The 15,695-nt window shown below is 39.8% G+C and overlaps 1 protein-coding gene across 6 annotated transcripts in view; it reads left to right on the top strand.

Moving 5' to 3' along the window:
- Positions 1–15,695, top strand: part of TANC2 (tetratricopeptide repeat, ankyrin repeat and coiled-coil containing 2) — a 305,743-nt gene that overhangs the window by 262,633 nt on the left and 27,415 nt on the right. For all 6 annotated transcript variants that reach the window (XM_058675315.1, XM_058675310.1, XM_058675313.1 and 3 more), the window contains 3 exons: positions 6,348–6,456; positions 13,058–13,180; positions 13,712–13,948. In XM_058675315.1, the coding sequence (XP_058531298.1) occupies positions 6,348–6,456; positions 13,058–13,180; positions 13,712–13,948 (469 nt within the window). The remainder of the gene's footprint in view (positions 1–6,347; positions 6,457–13,057; positions 13,181–13,711; positions 13,949–15,695) is intronic.

Below are 15,695 nucleotides of genomic sequence, written 5' to 3'. Positions count from 1 at the left end.
CCCAGTGCTCATACAGAATGCCAGCATCACAGGCAGTGGTTCTAGGCACTTTACCACAACACCAGCTGCAGAATGTTTTTTGTTTTTTGTTTTTTTTTTTTTTAAGTACAAACCAACCCATGCAACTTTCTCCTGGAAACTTCATCAGTAATTTTTTTTCTTGTGATTAAAAAACAAGATTCTTCAAAACCCTATATTTACAGAGGTAGTTTTACCTACATCTCTAAATTCAGCCATTTATTCTCCCTTTTATTCACATTTCCCTAGCAGACCCTAGAACTTGGTCTTTCACATTTAGCAGTGCTCGCCATCTGGAGCTCAATTCTAGGCTCGCCATGGAGCAAGAGCTGTCTTTTCTCCTTCAGATCTCAGCTTAAATGTCACCACCACAGGCAGCCTTTTCCTTGCCTCCTTGTCTAAGGAAGGACTTCAGTTTGTATTTTGATCATAGAAGCTTGTTTCTTTCTAACAACTCACCATTTACTTTTTTATAAACCACTTTCCATCCAGAACTCAACCATTTTCTCTTCTTCATCTTCTGATGATTCCTAGTAGCTAATTGTGGATTTGTAAGGATAAATTAAAGAGTGAATAAGGGAGTACTAAGTGATACTGATTTTAAGCTTACAACTTAAAATATTTTTAAAAATATTATAATTCAATAATAGTATCATTCACTCTAACTTTCTGCTGTACCTCGGCAGTAAGTAAAGAAATCGTTTCATCAAAAATACGATGAATGTTCATTAAGTAATATATTCACGGCTCTGTGTTAAGCACCACAGTGGAGACAAATGTAAGATAGATCTGTCTACCAGGGCTTGCAAGTTAGTGGCTTTAACAGGCATTTTTATATAGCTGTAATTCAATCCAGGGTATTATGCTAGAGGTGTAAACAAAGAGCTGAGAAGCATGCAAGAGGGGCAGAGGAATGATAAATCCTGCTATGCGTGCTGTTGGTGTTTCGACCACAGCAGTTCACTGGAGTCTTAACTCTTCCGCCTCATGAAGCCAGGCCAACTGCCTACATTGTCAGCACAGAGGAGAAATGTGCATTTTCTAGGAACAGTGATACATTACAGAACAAGAGTGATAAGAAGACAGGAAGCAGGATGGGAGGAAGGAGTAGAGTTCTGTTCCCATTCTATGCTAACAAATAGAGTACACCACCCATTTCTAGAGAAGTGGGAATTATAATATTCTACTAGTTATAATTTACTTTCAGGCTTTTACATTTCCACTTTGAACATGAAACAGTGCCTGAAGATGAGCAGAACTCTATCTTGAACTTAGTTTCTAAGAGAAAACTGTGAAAACTCTAAGGCAGTTACTGACAGGCTGAATATGGAAGAAAGAGTTTTTTGCAAAGATCTGTGGATATCATTTGCTAAGAGTGGATTGCAATAAACAGACTATAAGCCACAAAAGTTTAACTGTAGGCAGAATTTATTAAGAAGATTTATTTATTTTTAGTAGAAAGACAGATTTATAGAGAGAAGAAGATACAGAGGGAAAGATCTTTTGTCCACTGGTTCACTCCCCAAGTGTCTACAGCTGCCAGAGCTGAGCCAATCCAAAGCCAGGAGCTTTTTCTGGGTCTCCCACATGGGAGTCAGGTCCCAAGACTCTGAGCCGTTTCTACGGCTTTCCCAAGCCACAATAAGGGAGCTGAATGGGAAGTGGAGCAACTGGGAAATGGAACTGCGTCCATATCGCACCCTGGTGCATACAAGGCAAGGATTTAGCTACTGAGCCATCATGCTGGGCCGAGACAAAATATTTAAGATGGAGATGAGAAGATTAGGATTGTTAATCTGCCAGAATCCTTTGGTTACAGAAGCCAAATATTGCATGTTTTCTTTGGTTTGTGATAGCTAATAGAGTATATGAGGGAAATAGACATGTTGGAACTTGATTATTATCTATAGCTGTTGTCCATACGCCTGTTAAACAGTGCTCTTTCTATTTTTAATTTCTTGATCTCTAAAGTTAGTGGAAAATTATATTTATGATTATAAAGTAAATTTAAATAGGCTATAAAAGGGTTTTTTAAAACAGGAAGAAGAGGGAGAAGGAAGGATCACTGTAGTCTTAGAATTTCATTATGAACTACTTGTAATTTGCTCACTTTACATTAATTAAAAAAATTAAAGAAAAATGGGCCAGTGTTATGGTGCATTGAATTAAGCCACCATTTGTAACACCATCATTCCATAAAGGGTGCCAGTTCAGGTTCTACTTCCAATCCAGTGCCCTGCTAATGTACCTTGGAAAGCAACAGAAGATGGCCCTTATAATTGGGCTTCTGTGCCTAAACAGGAGACTTAGATGGAGTTCCAGGCTTTAGCCTGGCCCAGACCTGGCTGTTATGGCTATTTGGAAAGTAAACCAGTGTATGGAAAATCTCTTTCTCCTGTGTTCAATGTGACCCAAGACTATTGCCCCTGGGTGTTGTGGCATATCGGTTTAAGCTGCCATCTCTGATATTTACCTCCCATACAGGCACCATTCATGTCCTGGTTGTTCCACTTTCAGTCCAGCTCCCTGTTAATCATCTGAGAAAAGCAGCAGAAATGACCTAAGTCCTTGGATCCCTGTCCCGTATGGGGACTCAGAAGAAGCTCCTGGCTCCCAGCCTTGGCCTGGCCCGGCATTGCCTAAGGTGGCTGTGTGGGATGTGAGCCAGCAGATGGAGCCTCTCTGTGTGTCTCTCCTCTCTCTGTAACTTTCAAAATAAGTAAATAAACCTTTAAATTAATCAGCCAATAAAAATTTTTGCTACCAAATCAACTAAACCCAAGAGTAGAGCTTTCAGTGGAAATTTTCAGCAAGTAAAATCAGGATCCTGAAGAATTGCTTTGGAGAATATAATAGGATTTGAAACATGACTTTCCTAGTACCATCCTGAAGACAAGGCACAATAAAAGCCATGGCAAACAAGAAGTGGAAGTGATTCCGCCAGTTCAGAGTAAACATTGTGGTGTCACAGGTTAACCCTGCTCCTGCAACTCCAGCATCCTATAAAGGTGCCATTCTGAGTCACAGCTGCTCCACTTCCAATCCAGCTTCCTGCTATTGTGCCTGAAAAAGCATCTGAGGATGGTTCAGGTCCTTGGGTTCCTGCTCCCCTGCGAGACCCAGATGAAGTGCTGGCTCTGCCTCCTGGTTCCAGCCTGGCCTTGCCCTGACTGTTATAGTCAAAAGTAGGCATCAGTGGAAATAAAACTCAAGGATTTGGGGCTGAATTTTAAACACGTTTCTATAATGTAGATTATTAGGATAGACCAGGGCCCAGCAGTGGAGAGCATGAAAAAGGTTTTTTGAAATTCTGCAAGTAAGAAAGTATAAAGAGAGAAACAATTACAAAGTTTTATGCCCAAGTGACTGAAAATGTTTCTAAAATTAAGGAAGTCTCAAGTAGATTTGTTTTGCAGGGGAAACTCTAACTTCAAACGGTGAGTTTCACTTGACAGCTATAGAGATAGGGACATCCTGCAGACAGTGAGAGAAGCAAAACTAGATTTTGGTGCTGAGATATCATGGTAAAGTCATTCACACTGAGTCAAAGCTGGGAGACTAGATGAGAATTCCCCCAAGAAACAAAGTAAGTGAAAGATAAGATACAGAAGTTACCTCGCTGATGGAAGTGGGAAAAGTGCCAGAATAATGTCATGGATGTCAGAGTTTCAAAAAGGGAGATAGTAGGGTCTAATGTTGGGAGAGAAAATGAGAGAAACAAAAAGGACCAAGACCATTTTGTTGGCCACTTTAGAGGCTATTAGTACCTTAGAGCATCATAGCTGTAGAAGTCAGAATAAGATTTAGAACTAAATAAATGATAAGAAAAATACAAATACAAGCAAGTATAGTATAACACATTCAGTCTATAGGTCAGCTAGTAGTGGCACTGTGTTGTACTGAGAGAGTAAGGCAGAGAAGCAAAAGCCAGCATTAGAGTTTAAATTGTTAACAATACTTTGTATTTTAAGCACCAGAAGCTTTGATGCAATAAACTGATCAGAATACTTCCTTCATCATAATTACAACATGCCCGGGCTCAGAAAGAAGAATCAGTGATGAGTTATCTTGCCCTCAACCTGTTGCTTTCTGTTTTGCCTTGGTGCCTGATCATCAGCAACCACAAAACTAAGCATTGTTACTTCCAGCTGGATGAAATGCAGACTTTTTACCAGGATTTCTTGGTTATGGAATTAAAAATGAAGATACTAGGGGAAAGTCACCTTGTGTCTAACTGAAAAGGCATTTCCTTGTGAGGCAGGCACAGCTTCTTGCCTTAATTCTAATCACGGATTTCCATGAATTGTCTAAAGCAGGTAGGGAACATCCCGACTACCGGCGGAAGAGGCCCACAAAACTGTATGATCTGGCCCTGCCAGGGCAACTGCAGGTAGAACTTGAAAATCAGTAGTTCTATAGAAGGCTAACTGTTGAGTTGATAATTTTGTGTGGCCCACAAATTATGTTATCAATATCCAGATGGCCTTTGGTAGAAAACAGATTTCCCACCCCTGGCAAAGCAAATATGTCAGAACCTTACTAAAATGGAATCTCTCTAAGATAATATCTTTCAATTAAACCTGACTGATTAGCCTGTGTTCAATATGGAAGAAAATTACCCAGTGAGACATTTGGGCTTTCTTCCAAGGAAGCATCACCCGCCAAAATTCACTTGCTGCCTTTCCACTGATTTAATTAGTTCATCAGACTTGAAACTTCATTTCCCTATTGTGTTGTACTCTTTTTTAAATTTTTATTTTAAATTTTGAATTTTATGGTACAATTCAGTGTAGTCAAGTGTGCCCCAACATTGCTGGTACAGACAATGTCAGGCAGTCCATCATCCAACTGTCTACGTATGTCCAACACTTCCATTGGCAGTCCATCTTTTATTTGGAAGTAGGGATGCATGCTGCATTATGTCTTCACATCCGGATATGCTAGTCTCCATTACTCCATCACTATGCATTCCAATTTGCTTGATGGTTTCCTTATATTAGAGAGAACACATAATATTTGTCTTTTGGGGATTGACTTATTTCACTGAGCATAATGGTCTCTAGTTGGGACCATCTAGTTGCAAATGGTATAGTTTCATTCTTTTTTACAGCTGAGTAATATTCCACGGAGTAGTAAACAAAGAGTAGAAGATCTAGTTACCAGTGACATAAAGCATTCGCTGACCACCAACTTGGTAGGTTATAGAAAGACAGTTCCAAGTATCTACAGTCTTAAAGGCTGTGGCAAATATGGTGGTTCAAAGGTAATTCTACATCTTTTCTTTAGTGACTGATTTTTTTCTTCTACCAATTTTATTGACCATTTTTTGTATCCAATAGGTAGTAGTAGGCATTATGGATAATGTAAGTAATTCACATATTAACTCTAACGAACTAAATAAAAAGATATATGTTACTTCATATAATGAGATGTCCAAAATTAGGGCAGGTGCAGTGAGGACTCAGCTTCTGCAGTGCTGCAGTTCCTCCCACCCAGCTCTCCTGCTGGCTTAATCCTCAGACCAGCCAACCACATTATGCGAGTTGAGACAGTTCTGGACATTGTAGGCAGATAAGATAATACTTATAAATAGGGGGAAAATTAGTTTTTCTTTCTTTTGGTAAACAATAGGAGATGCAAGAGATTGGGTGCCATGAGAAAACTCAACCTAGCATCATAAACACTGTACTAGAGGCATATGTGATTTATACTGATGGCATTCCACTCAGTTGGAGGGAGAGGATAGAGGCTTAACAGAAATAATCAGAGAAGACTGAGCTTTAGGAAGAGATTGTCGATCTAGTTTGGGACATGTTGAGTTTGAAGTACTATGGAATATCAAAATGAAGAAATGGGCTGAGAAATTTGGATAGGGAAAAACATGTAACATAAAGGTGGTGATGACTCTGAGAATGGCTGAGCTTGATCTAGAGCGAAAATAGAATGGGTTCAAGAAAGAGATCCCTAAAGAACACTGACATTTAAGCATGAGTGAGGAGATGCTGAGACAGAAAATAACATGAAAGTGGCATCTGTGTGTGGGATGGGTGATAGCCGACTAGACAAGACAGTTCTGGATATTCTTCTATGTGGTTTGTGTAAAAGACTGGTAAGAGCTGGAAACTTTTCAATACTGCTTGCCCAGGAGCAGGCACTCTCCCCAAAAACTTGGTTGAGTGAGACAATGCTGCTGGAAGTATGACTGCACCTGAGCAGTCCCCCATCCAAAGCAGAATTAAGGCTTTACAACAGTTTACAATGAAACTGACTCTCTCTCTCTCTCTCTCTCTCTCTCTCTCTCTCTCTCTCTCTCTCTCTCTCTCTTGCAGGAGTGGCCACACCTTGCTTGCCTTTTGGTTTTCCCGTCAAGAGGGAAAACTAAACCGACAACAGACTATTGAACTGGGACATCACATCCTCAAAGCACATATTTTCAAGGTAATTAAAGAAGTTGGAATCTTTTTCCAACTCTAGCAAAATTTTCCTTAATACTGTGTTTGAAACTACTACTATTTCAATGTAGTCTGCTTTCTGAAAACATTTTGCTACAAAGTTGATTCATCTCCTAAGGTTTTTATCCTGTTTTTTCCCAAGAAGTACACTACCCGTCTCACAATTTGACAAATTGTTGGCTTCCCGGGAATGTATTTGTGTAATGATTTAGATACGATGCATATACCTTTAATATACACGAGCCCTGTATATGGTCTCCTGAAGACCGTCGTATTGTAACTATCTATTTAGGTTTTTATGATACCTTTAAAAAAATCATGAAAAGCTTTTACTGTTTCCATTTCCTTATCATTGTTTTTAGTGAAGATTTTAATATTCCTGGTGCTGTGATTTCAAAACGTTTCTTTTTTCTAAAACTCTTTATCTGCAGCTAAGAGTAGCCTTCCTTAAAACTTCTTCTCCCAATCTTTCTTCAAATTGTAATTCCAATAGTTATGAAACTTTTAACTTCCCTTTCTCAACCTTCAGAAGACTAAAATGGATGACCTAGGGAAGGACATGTCCTTCATCTGTAAATCATGTGTTTAGTGTTTTCTAAGACATTAAATTAGATCATAGGGATACAAACGAAAACATAGAACCCCCTATCTTAAGGAATTTATAGTGCAGATAGCATGTTTTGGATTAACACACAAAAGCAGAATGAGAAATCATTGTTCTAATTTTTCTAGCCCGTAGTTCACAGTTGCACTGATAGGTCCAGTTCCTATAATCTGCTCGAGAGTTTTTTTTTTTTCTGACTCAGAATTCGTATATAAAGATAACTTAATTTTCTGCATCAAAGTTTCCATGAAATATTGTTAAGGCAATCGGTGGTATGGTGCCACCAGATATACCACTGCCTGTGATGCTGGCATCATGTAATGGAGCAGTACCAACTACTTTGCTGCTGACCCACTTCCCTGCTAATGTGCCCGGGAAAGCAGCAGAAGATGGCCCAAGTCCTTGTGCATCTGCCAGTCACATGACACAACTCTGGCCATTGTGGTCATTTGGATAGTAAAAGGGGAGAAAGATGTCTCTCCCTCTCTCTGTCACTCTGCCTTTTAAGTAATTAAAATAAATCTTTTTAAAATAAAAAATAGAGCAATTTGAGAGAATGATGGCATTAAAGGCACCTCCAAAAGCCTAACACAGCCTTCCCACGATAGCCAGAAAAGCCTGTTCATTAAACAGAAGTGAAATCTGAGTGACAAGTCCTTTATTTGAAACATAATTGTCTTGTCTAACAGATCATCTTATCAAAGATGACCTTATCCAGTGATCTCACTGTTAGAGCAAAGTGAAAACAAACTAATGGCCAAGATACCGATCCTGAATTCAAGCTGACCAGGAAGTATCTACCACTTCATAAAGTCCAAGAACTATGTTCTTCTGTTACATGAAAAAACCTAGCCCGAGCATGAATGTGGTGGCGTTGCCCTCTGCCTAGGATCAGATACAAAGACAGAGTTGATGTTAATCTTTGCTGCACCATTAAATAAACACTTCATGGGGCCAACACTGTGGTGTAGCAGGTAAAGCTGCTGGTTCTTGTCCTGGTTGCTCCCCTTTCAATTCATCTCCCTGCTAATGTGACTGGGGAAGCAGCAAAGAATACCTCTTTCTCTCTGTAAATCTACCTTTCCAATAAAAAAAGTCAGATATACAGAGAGGATGAAAGACAGGGAGAAAGATCCGCCATACACTGATTCACTCCCCAGGTGACTGCAACAGCTGGAGCTGAGCCAACCCTAAGCCAGGAGCCAGTAGCTTCTTCCGGGTCTCCCACATGGGTGCAGGGTCCCAAGGCTTTGGGCCATCCTCGACTGCTTTCCCAGGCCACAAGCAGGGAGCTGGATGGAAAGTGGGACTAGAACCAGCACCCATATGGGATCCTGGCGTGTTCAAGGTGAGGACTTTAGCCACTAGGCCACCGCACTGGACCAAAAAATAAATAAATAAATCTTAAAAAAATAAACAGACACCACATATGAAAAAGACCACAAAAGCTTCACTTGACCAACTAACTTTATTCAATTGCTGGAGACCTGCGTTTAAGCCTTACACTCCTATCATTGGCCCAGTTCTATCTTGCATTGATGTAGAGAACATAGTTGCCCAAGAGAGAAGACTGATTGCGTGTGCAGTTTAGGCCATCAGCACGCCGGGACACAACATGGGGTGATGACGTGACTACAGACTGAGAATGAAGAGTTCAGCTACAGTTTTCCTGTTGCTGTAATTACTGCATCCTTTAAACACAGCTATTAATAGGTATTAACTGCTTCCAGACCACAGAATTCTCAGTCCTCATCAGCCAAGGGTTATAAAAAAGCAGGCTGACTTCAGGGTGATTAGCAGTTCTGCTTAGCACTTCTCATTGTAGTGCATACAGTCAAATTTAAACTTGTTTCCAATTGAGTTCAACTTTTCATTCATGGAAAATGTAGTCATGTAGAACATTCAAGAAGCTAGAGAATCTACAATTCTGGATATTTAGAGACTTAAATTTTGCTTTTAGCAGATTTATTGACACATGTAGTATAAAATTAACCCATTTTAACTTACACGCCAGTGATTTTTAGTGTATTTACAGTTGCACAACTGTCATCACTATATATCCATCCTCATAAAAACTAAACTTCAGGCCCATTTTAAATCACTTCTCATTTTATTTTCTTTCTTTTCTGTTTAAAGATTTATTTACTTATTTGACAGGGCAACAACAGAGAGGCAGAGACAGAGAAAGATCTACTGTCCACTGTTTAATTTCCCCAAATAGCCACAGTCTCCCAGGCTGGGCCAGAGCCATGTTGCTGGCAGGGGCCAAGCACTTGGGCCATTGTCTGCTGCTCTCTCAGGCACATTAGCCATTGAGCTGAATCAGAAGTGGAGTGAGTAGCGAGGACTCAAACCAGTGCTTATAAGGAAGGACAGCCTCACAGGCAGCTACTTAACATGCCGCACCACATCATCAACTCCCTCACTCTATCTGATAGATAGATAGATAGATAGACAGACAGACAGACACTCTATATTTTCTGCACACTTCACATAAATAGAATCTTATGCATGCAATCTTTTATACCTTATTTCTTTTATTATGTTTTCAGGGTCCATTATTATTATAGCACATACTCATTCTTTAATTCCTTTATTGCCAAATACTTTTCCATTATGAGATACTATATTTTGTTTATTCACAGTTGGACACTTGGGCTTTTATACTTTATAATGTTGTGAATAATACTACTATGAACATTAGCATACATTAATTATTAAAATAAAATTACTTAAAAGCGAATAGCTCAGTTTAATTTAATACATTCACAATGTCAGGGTGAGGTTTGTGTATGGGCCTAACCTTTAAATTCCCTTGAGCATATATACCTAGAGATAAAATTGCTGGAGCAGAATAATAACTGAATGTTTAACATTTGGAGGAATTGCCAGTCTGTTTTCCAAAGTAGCTTATACCATTTTACAGTCCCAGCAGCAATGCATGAAGGTTCTAATTTCTTCACAGCTTTTCCAACCATTAAAAGACACTGCCGTTTTTTATATATATAGATATATATAGCCACTCTGGGTGGATATGAGATGATATCTCATTGTGATTTTGATTCACTGTCCCTTAATGTCCCATGTTGCTAACATTACAATTTTTTCATAATCCTTCCGTTGCTATTTAGATCTTTTGCTTTAAATCTGGGAAAAAGTTGAGTGATGGCTGTATCTTTATCAAGTTTATAATACAGGATATTTTCATTGGGTTGAATCTAGAAGGGTTTTGGAGTATTCTTGTATTGTAATTAGCTCTCTTAATGGTGCTCTGATGGTATTCTTTGGATACCCAAAACTCTTGACTGGAGGAAAAGGTTTTTAAGTAAAACATCAATCCTTGAACTTTGATAAAAAAAAATGGATTCATATGCAAATTCTGCTGCTTAACATAGTAATCTCAGTTTTTCATCTATAAATTGGTAAAAATAACCACACGATTATTATAAGGAACATAGATAGGAGATATATAGAAAAGAATACTTTACAAAATGTGTATATATAATATAATATGTGTGTATATAAGTTATATATAATTTATATGTAATATAAAGTGTATATATATATATAAAATGTATAAGGTTTTATGATCAAAATGAACTTTGATGATCTTTTACCTGAAAGTAAGACTTAATAGTAAACATAAATTGCACATGGAAATGTCACTCTGTCTCCTTGGGCTTTCCTAGTACTTTGCATATCAATGATTGATAACTTTTTATGAAGGGATCATAAAGTCTGTTGTAACTCTGCTGTTGTAGCACACATGCAGCTGGAAACAATACAGAGATGAATGGGTGGCCCTGTATTCCAGAAAAACTTGATTTACAAAACAGGTGGAAGGCCGGATATGGCCACAGGCCATAGTTTGTCAACCCTTTCCTACAGTGAAAGACACTGTTCCCTTTGTTGATCGTGTTCTTGTACTATGACCAAACATGGCCATGTGGAACAGTAAGATAAGCACAGTGGTAATTCATTTGAGACGGATATCTGCAGGCGGGTCACTGATGATATGTCTATAAATAACTGACTTCAGGGAAGCTCATTGAAGAAGCTCCAAAGTTAGTTTTTGCCATTATCTTCTTGACTTTAAGCAAGTTATTTAACCTTACTGTTTGCTAATCTTTAAAATGGAGGTAGTAGCATTTATCTCCTGTGATGGCTTGAAGATTTAATTAATTATTACATATAAGATGCTTAGGAGAGGGTCTGAGGCCTCTCGGGGCTACATGTGTGTTAACTACATATACACACATACAGGGTGGGGAGTACTCTGGGAAGAGAGGGGCCTGGGATAGGGAAGACACAGAAAGGGGGCTTCTGTTTTAATTGTTAGATTTTACTTCTTTAAAAGACAAGCTGCTTTTAAAATTAGAGCTGCTCTTTAAAATGTTTAAAAAGAAGCTCTAAAGTAAAAGAGAAGCCACTTTTTATTAAAAATTGAAATAACCCAAGTATTCTATAGCATAGTAAAATTTAATAAATATGATTCTGCTGCATGTTGGGATATACAGTTGTTAAACTTGCCTGTTGAGTTCTCTATGCATTACTCCCAGAGATTATGATTTTTTTTCAACTTAAGAATTTATGATCTCTTTTTTTTTCATACTTTTCAGAGTTTTTTTAGTTTCTTGAATAGAGTAACATAATTATTTCCAAGTCTGATAACCCCAAGGCATGGAGCATTGAGAGTTAGTTTCTGCTATTTTTTAATTGTTTGAAAGACAAAGAGGGAAAGAAAGAGAAAAAAAGATATTCCTCTTACCCCTTCCCTATAGCCCTTGAACTTTTTTTTTCCCTAATTAACTATGTAAAGATTGTCAAAAATATAATAAAAGATCAGATTAGAAAAAATAAAGAAAGAAAAGATATCCCATCTGCTAGTTCATTCCCTGAATGCTCACCACAGCCAGGGCTGGACCAGACTGAAGCCGAGAACCAGGAACTCCATCCAAGTCTCCCATGTGGACAGCAAAAACTCAAGTGATAGATCCACCGTCCTCTGCCGTCCCTGCCCATCAGCATGAAGCTCAATAGGAAATACAGTGTAGCCGGGACACAGGCCACCACGTACCTGTTTAACCTACTGTGTGTCAACTGCTGTCCCTCTTGATTATTTGTGCCAATGTTCATTGATGATATCTTTTTTTCCCACATACCTGAATAGAGTTTTGTTGTGTTCTAGTCATTACATTTCCAAGTAATTTGAAACTAGGATGATATTGACTTACCCTAGACATGATTTGTTTGCTTAGTTGTTGATGATCACCTCATTCAGTTTTCAAAGTCTGAGATAATTTACAATTCAGTGCATGTGAGATCCTGGCCATATCTACTTCACGTTCATTGCTGGAATTAAGTCCTCTGTGGAAGGCAGGGTCCAATAGCAGAGGAAGTTCACCAGGACACTAATGCTGTCTTGGGACCTGTGTTCTAGTCCCATCTCCCTGGCTATCAGAGGTCCTTGCAGTTAACCCTGTGTCAACAAATACATACAGAGAAAAGCAGTTCCAGAGGGTCTCCCTATCTCCACTCTCCACTTCATCTCCCCATATTTTTAAGGGGATGTTTTTAAAACTTCGTTAGGCTGTTCTTAGTTTTCCTTAGTGAAAAATCTTGTTCAAATTGCCTACATCTGCCATTAGCAAAAGTAGAAGTCCACTCAAGTACCCGTAAGCAAAATTTACAACTCAGCATTCTGGGAGCATCCAAGTTTTCTCGCAAGGTCTCAGGACATGGAAAAGCAAATGGACAGCCCCAAAGAAAGATGTTAAGTGGAGTTGTGGCTGGGGATTCTGAAACAGACCACGTAAGTCAGCGTGTTCCTGCAGGACCCATGCTGGTTCCTTCAGGGGCTGAGCTTGGCTGGACATGGACATTGTGAACATCAGGCTCTGCTTGCATGCATTGGTACAGATGCCTAGAGGCCACTCACTCACTCTTTAATTCAGCTAATGATATCACTGTCTCTGTTTTTCAGGGTTTGAGTAAAAAAGTTGGAGTGTCATCTTCCATTCTGCAAGGCCTCTGGATCTCCTACAGCACAGAAGGCCTTTCCATGGCGTTGGCGTCTTTACGGAATCTCTACACCCCAAACATAAAAGTAAACAAAGAAACTACAAATACATTAAAAGGCTGACTGGAGAAGACAAAATGTGAAAGATACAAAATGGCTATTTAGTTGATCTTCAGCTTGCCTTTTGCTGTCTCCTACTGACTAACCTTTTACTGATAATTTGCTGTATTTTCAATTAGTACATATTGTTTTGTGAACCAAAGGCTAACCCTGTCGTCCTTCTACCTTCTGTGAGCTGACTAACAGGGATCCTGCTGGCTCCAGAGAAGGGATTGGTCTCAGGAGCTTTTGTTTTGGTGGGTTGTTTTCAGACAAGAGTTCGCTTGCTAGAGACTTTGTTCAGGACATTTGCTCTTCCCAGTAAGAAGTTTCTATGAAGGAAACATTTTGCCTTCCTTTCCAAAGGCAAGGAATTACAGGAAGGAATGAAGAATACAGAATAAGGCAGTTACTGAGTGCTACTAGGCACAACTATAGGACTACAAATGATATAATGAAAGATTTCTAAAGGAAGTAACTAATACTTGTCTGATTATTAATTCTGCTTATTATTTCCAGGTGAGCCGACTTCTGATTTTGGGAGGTGCCAATATTAATTATCGAACAGAGGTTCTAAATAATGCCCCAATCCTGTGTGTCCAGTCTCATCTCGGTTACACAGAAATGGTAGCCTTGTTGTTGGAGTTCGGGGCCAATGTGGACGCCTCTTCGGAAAGTGGCCTGACTCCCCTGGGCTATGCTGCAGCGGCAGGCTTCCTGAGCATTGTGGTGCTCCTGTGCAAGAAACGTGCCAAGGTAACGCTGCCCACCTCTGCTGCTTCCCCTCGCTTGGAGTGTCACCTCATGAGCCCAGGGAGCATGTATCCGTTGTAGGGGGGGACAGATGCACTAACTCTTCTCCAAATCTGCTCCCGCCTCTCCGCCCTCCTACGTGACTGAGTTCCCTTCAGTATGTCTCCCTGAAAATTATCAGTCTAAGGACCTAATTCACCTTCTTTTCTGCCTTGGAGGAGTGTGTGCCTTCTTTCTAAAATGCTTGCCTCCACCTGTACTTTAATTCTAGTATGTAACTCTTCATTCACATATTAATATACTTTTTCTAAATCCACACTATGTATTTTCTTGGTTTCTACAAACCCATTTCTAACCTAAAAACGAAACCTCCCTCTCTCCAGCTAACTTGAAACTGCACCCCTATCTCCGGTCACGACCACCAAACCTGTCCTGAGGGCCATTCCTTGCTGCTGCCTCTCCTTCCTTCCTACTCCCTAAACAACATGCGATTGGGCTACCACAAATGATAAAGGAGCAGTTCATTAAAGTCGTAAGCTCAGAATTCAAACACAACTGAGTCAAATCCACAGTGGGTCCACTTACTTTGCATGAGGTTACACAAGATATTTAACCTCTTGAACCTGGTGTGATTGCTCAGTGGCTGTGCCTTGCAGAACTAGGATCCCATATGGGTACCAGTTTGTATCCTGGCTGCTCCACTTCCCACCCAGCTCCCTGCCTGTGGCCTGGGAAGGCAGTAGAGGATGGCCCAAAGCCTTGGGATCCTGAACCCACATGAGACACCTAAAAAAAAGTCTTAGCTCCTGGCTCCTGGCTTCGAATCAGCTCAGCTCTGGCCATTGCAGCCACTTGGGGAGTGAACCGACAGATGGAAGTTCTTTCTCTCTGTCTCCTTCTCTCTGATTTTCTAATAAGAATAAATAAATCTTCTAAAAAAGATATTTAACCTCCCAATCTCATATTTTTCTTCTACAGAGATTAATAGAATCAAAGAACAACTTTTTTGAAAGGAAGTTTCTTTCAATCTTTTTATTATTATTATTATTATTATTATTATTATTATTATTATTATTATTGGAAAGGCATATTTACAGGAAGAAGAACAGAAAGGTCTTTCATTCCCAAAGTGGCTGCAATGGCCAGAGCTGAGCCCACCTGAAACCAAGAGCTTCTTCCAGATCTGCTGCGTGGGTGCAGGGTTCCAAAGCTTTGGTCCATCCTCTGCTGCTTTCCAGGCCACAAGCAGGGAGTTGGATGGGAAGTGGAGCAGCCAGGACACAAACCAGCGCCCCTATGGGAATTCCAGCACATGCAAGGCGACGATTTAGCCACTAGGTCATCATGCCAGGCTCAGGTCTCTTTCCATCTTATGCAATTCCTGATAAATATCATTCTTAAAGAAAAAAGAAATGTCCCAACTTTTGAGCCATATGGTGTGCTACTCAGAAGTCACCAGATAAGTGCAGCTTTTGCTAGTTCCCCCTAGGGTTCCAGCGTTGGTAACGTTGGACTTCTAGTGTGTTTTCCTCCTCCTTTCTGTTTGCTCTGCTCTCTTCCTTTTCTTCCTAAGTCTATTCACTAACACTGCGTCCTCTGATCTTCCCTGGCTTCCCAATACTGTTCTCCCATGGCTTCAACATCAAAACCATCAGCTTTTGTCATCAAATTCAACTGGGGTCTAGTTCTTCCGGCTACAGTTGCTAATTCCTGAAGATGTGGGAGGACTCTTATTCCGTTTTCCTAGCTG

This window comes from Ochotona princeps, chromosome 17, assembly GCF_030435755.1.
Source record: "Ochotona princeps isolate mOchPri1 chromosome 17, mOchPri1.hap1, whole genome shotgun sequence".
Taxonomy (NCBI): Eukaryota; Metazoa; Chordata; class Mammalia; order Lagomorpha; family Ochotonidae; genus Ochotona; species Ochotona princeps.
Note: the sequence above shows the minus strand (reverse complement) of the source record. Positions and strands in the feature narration are given on the sequence as shown.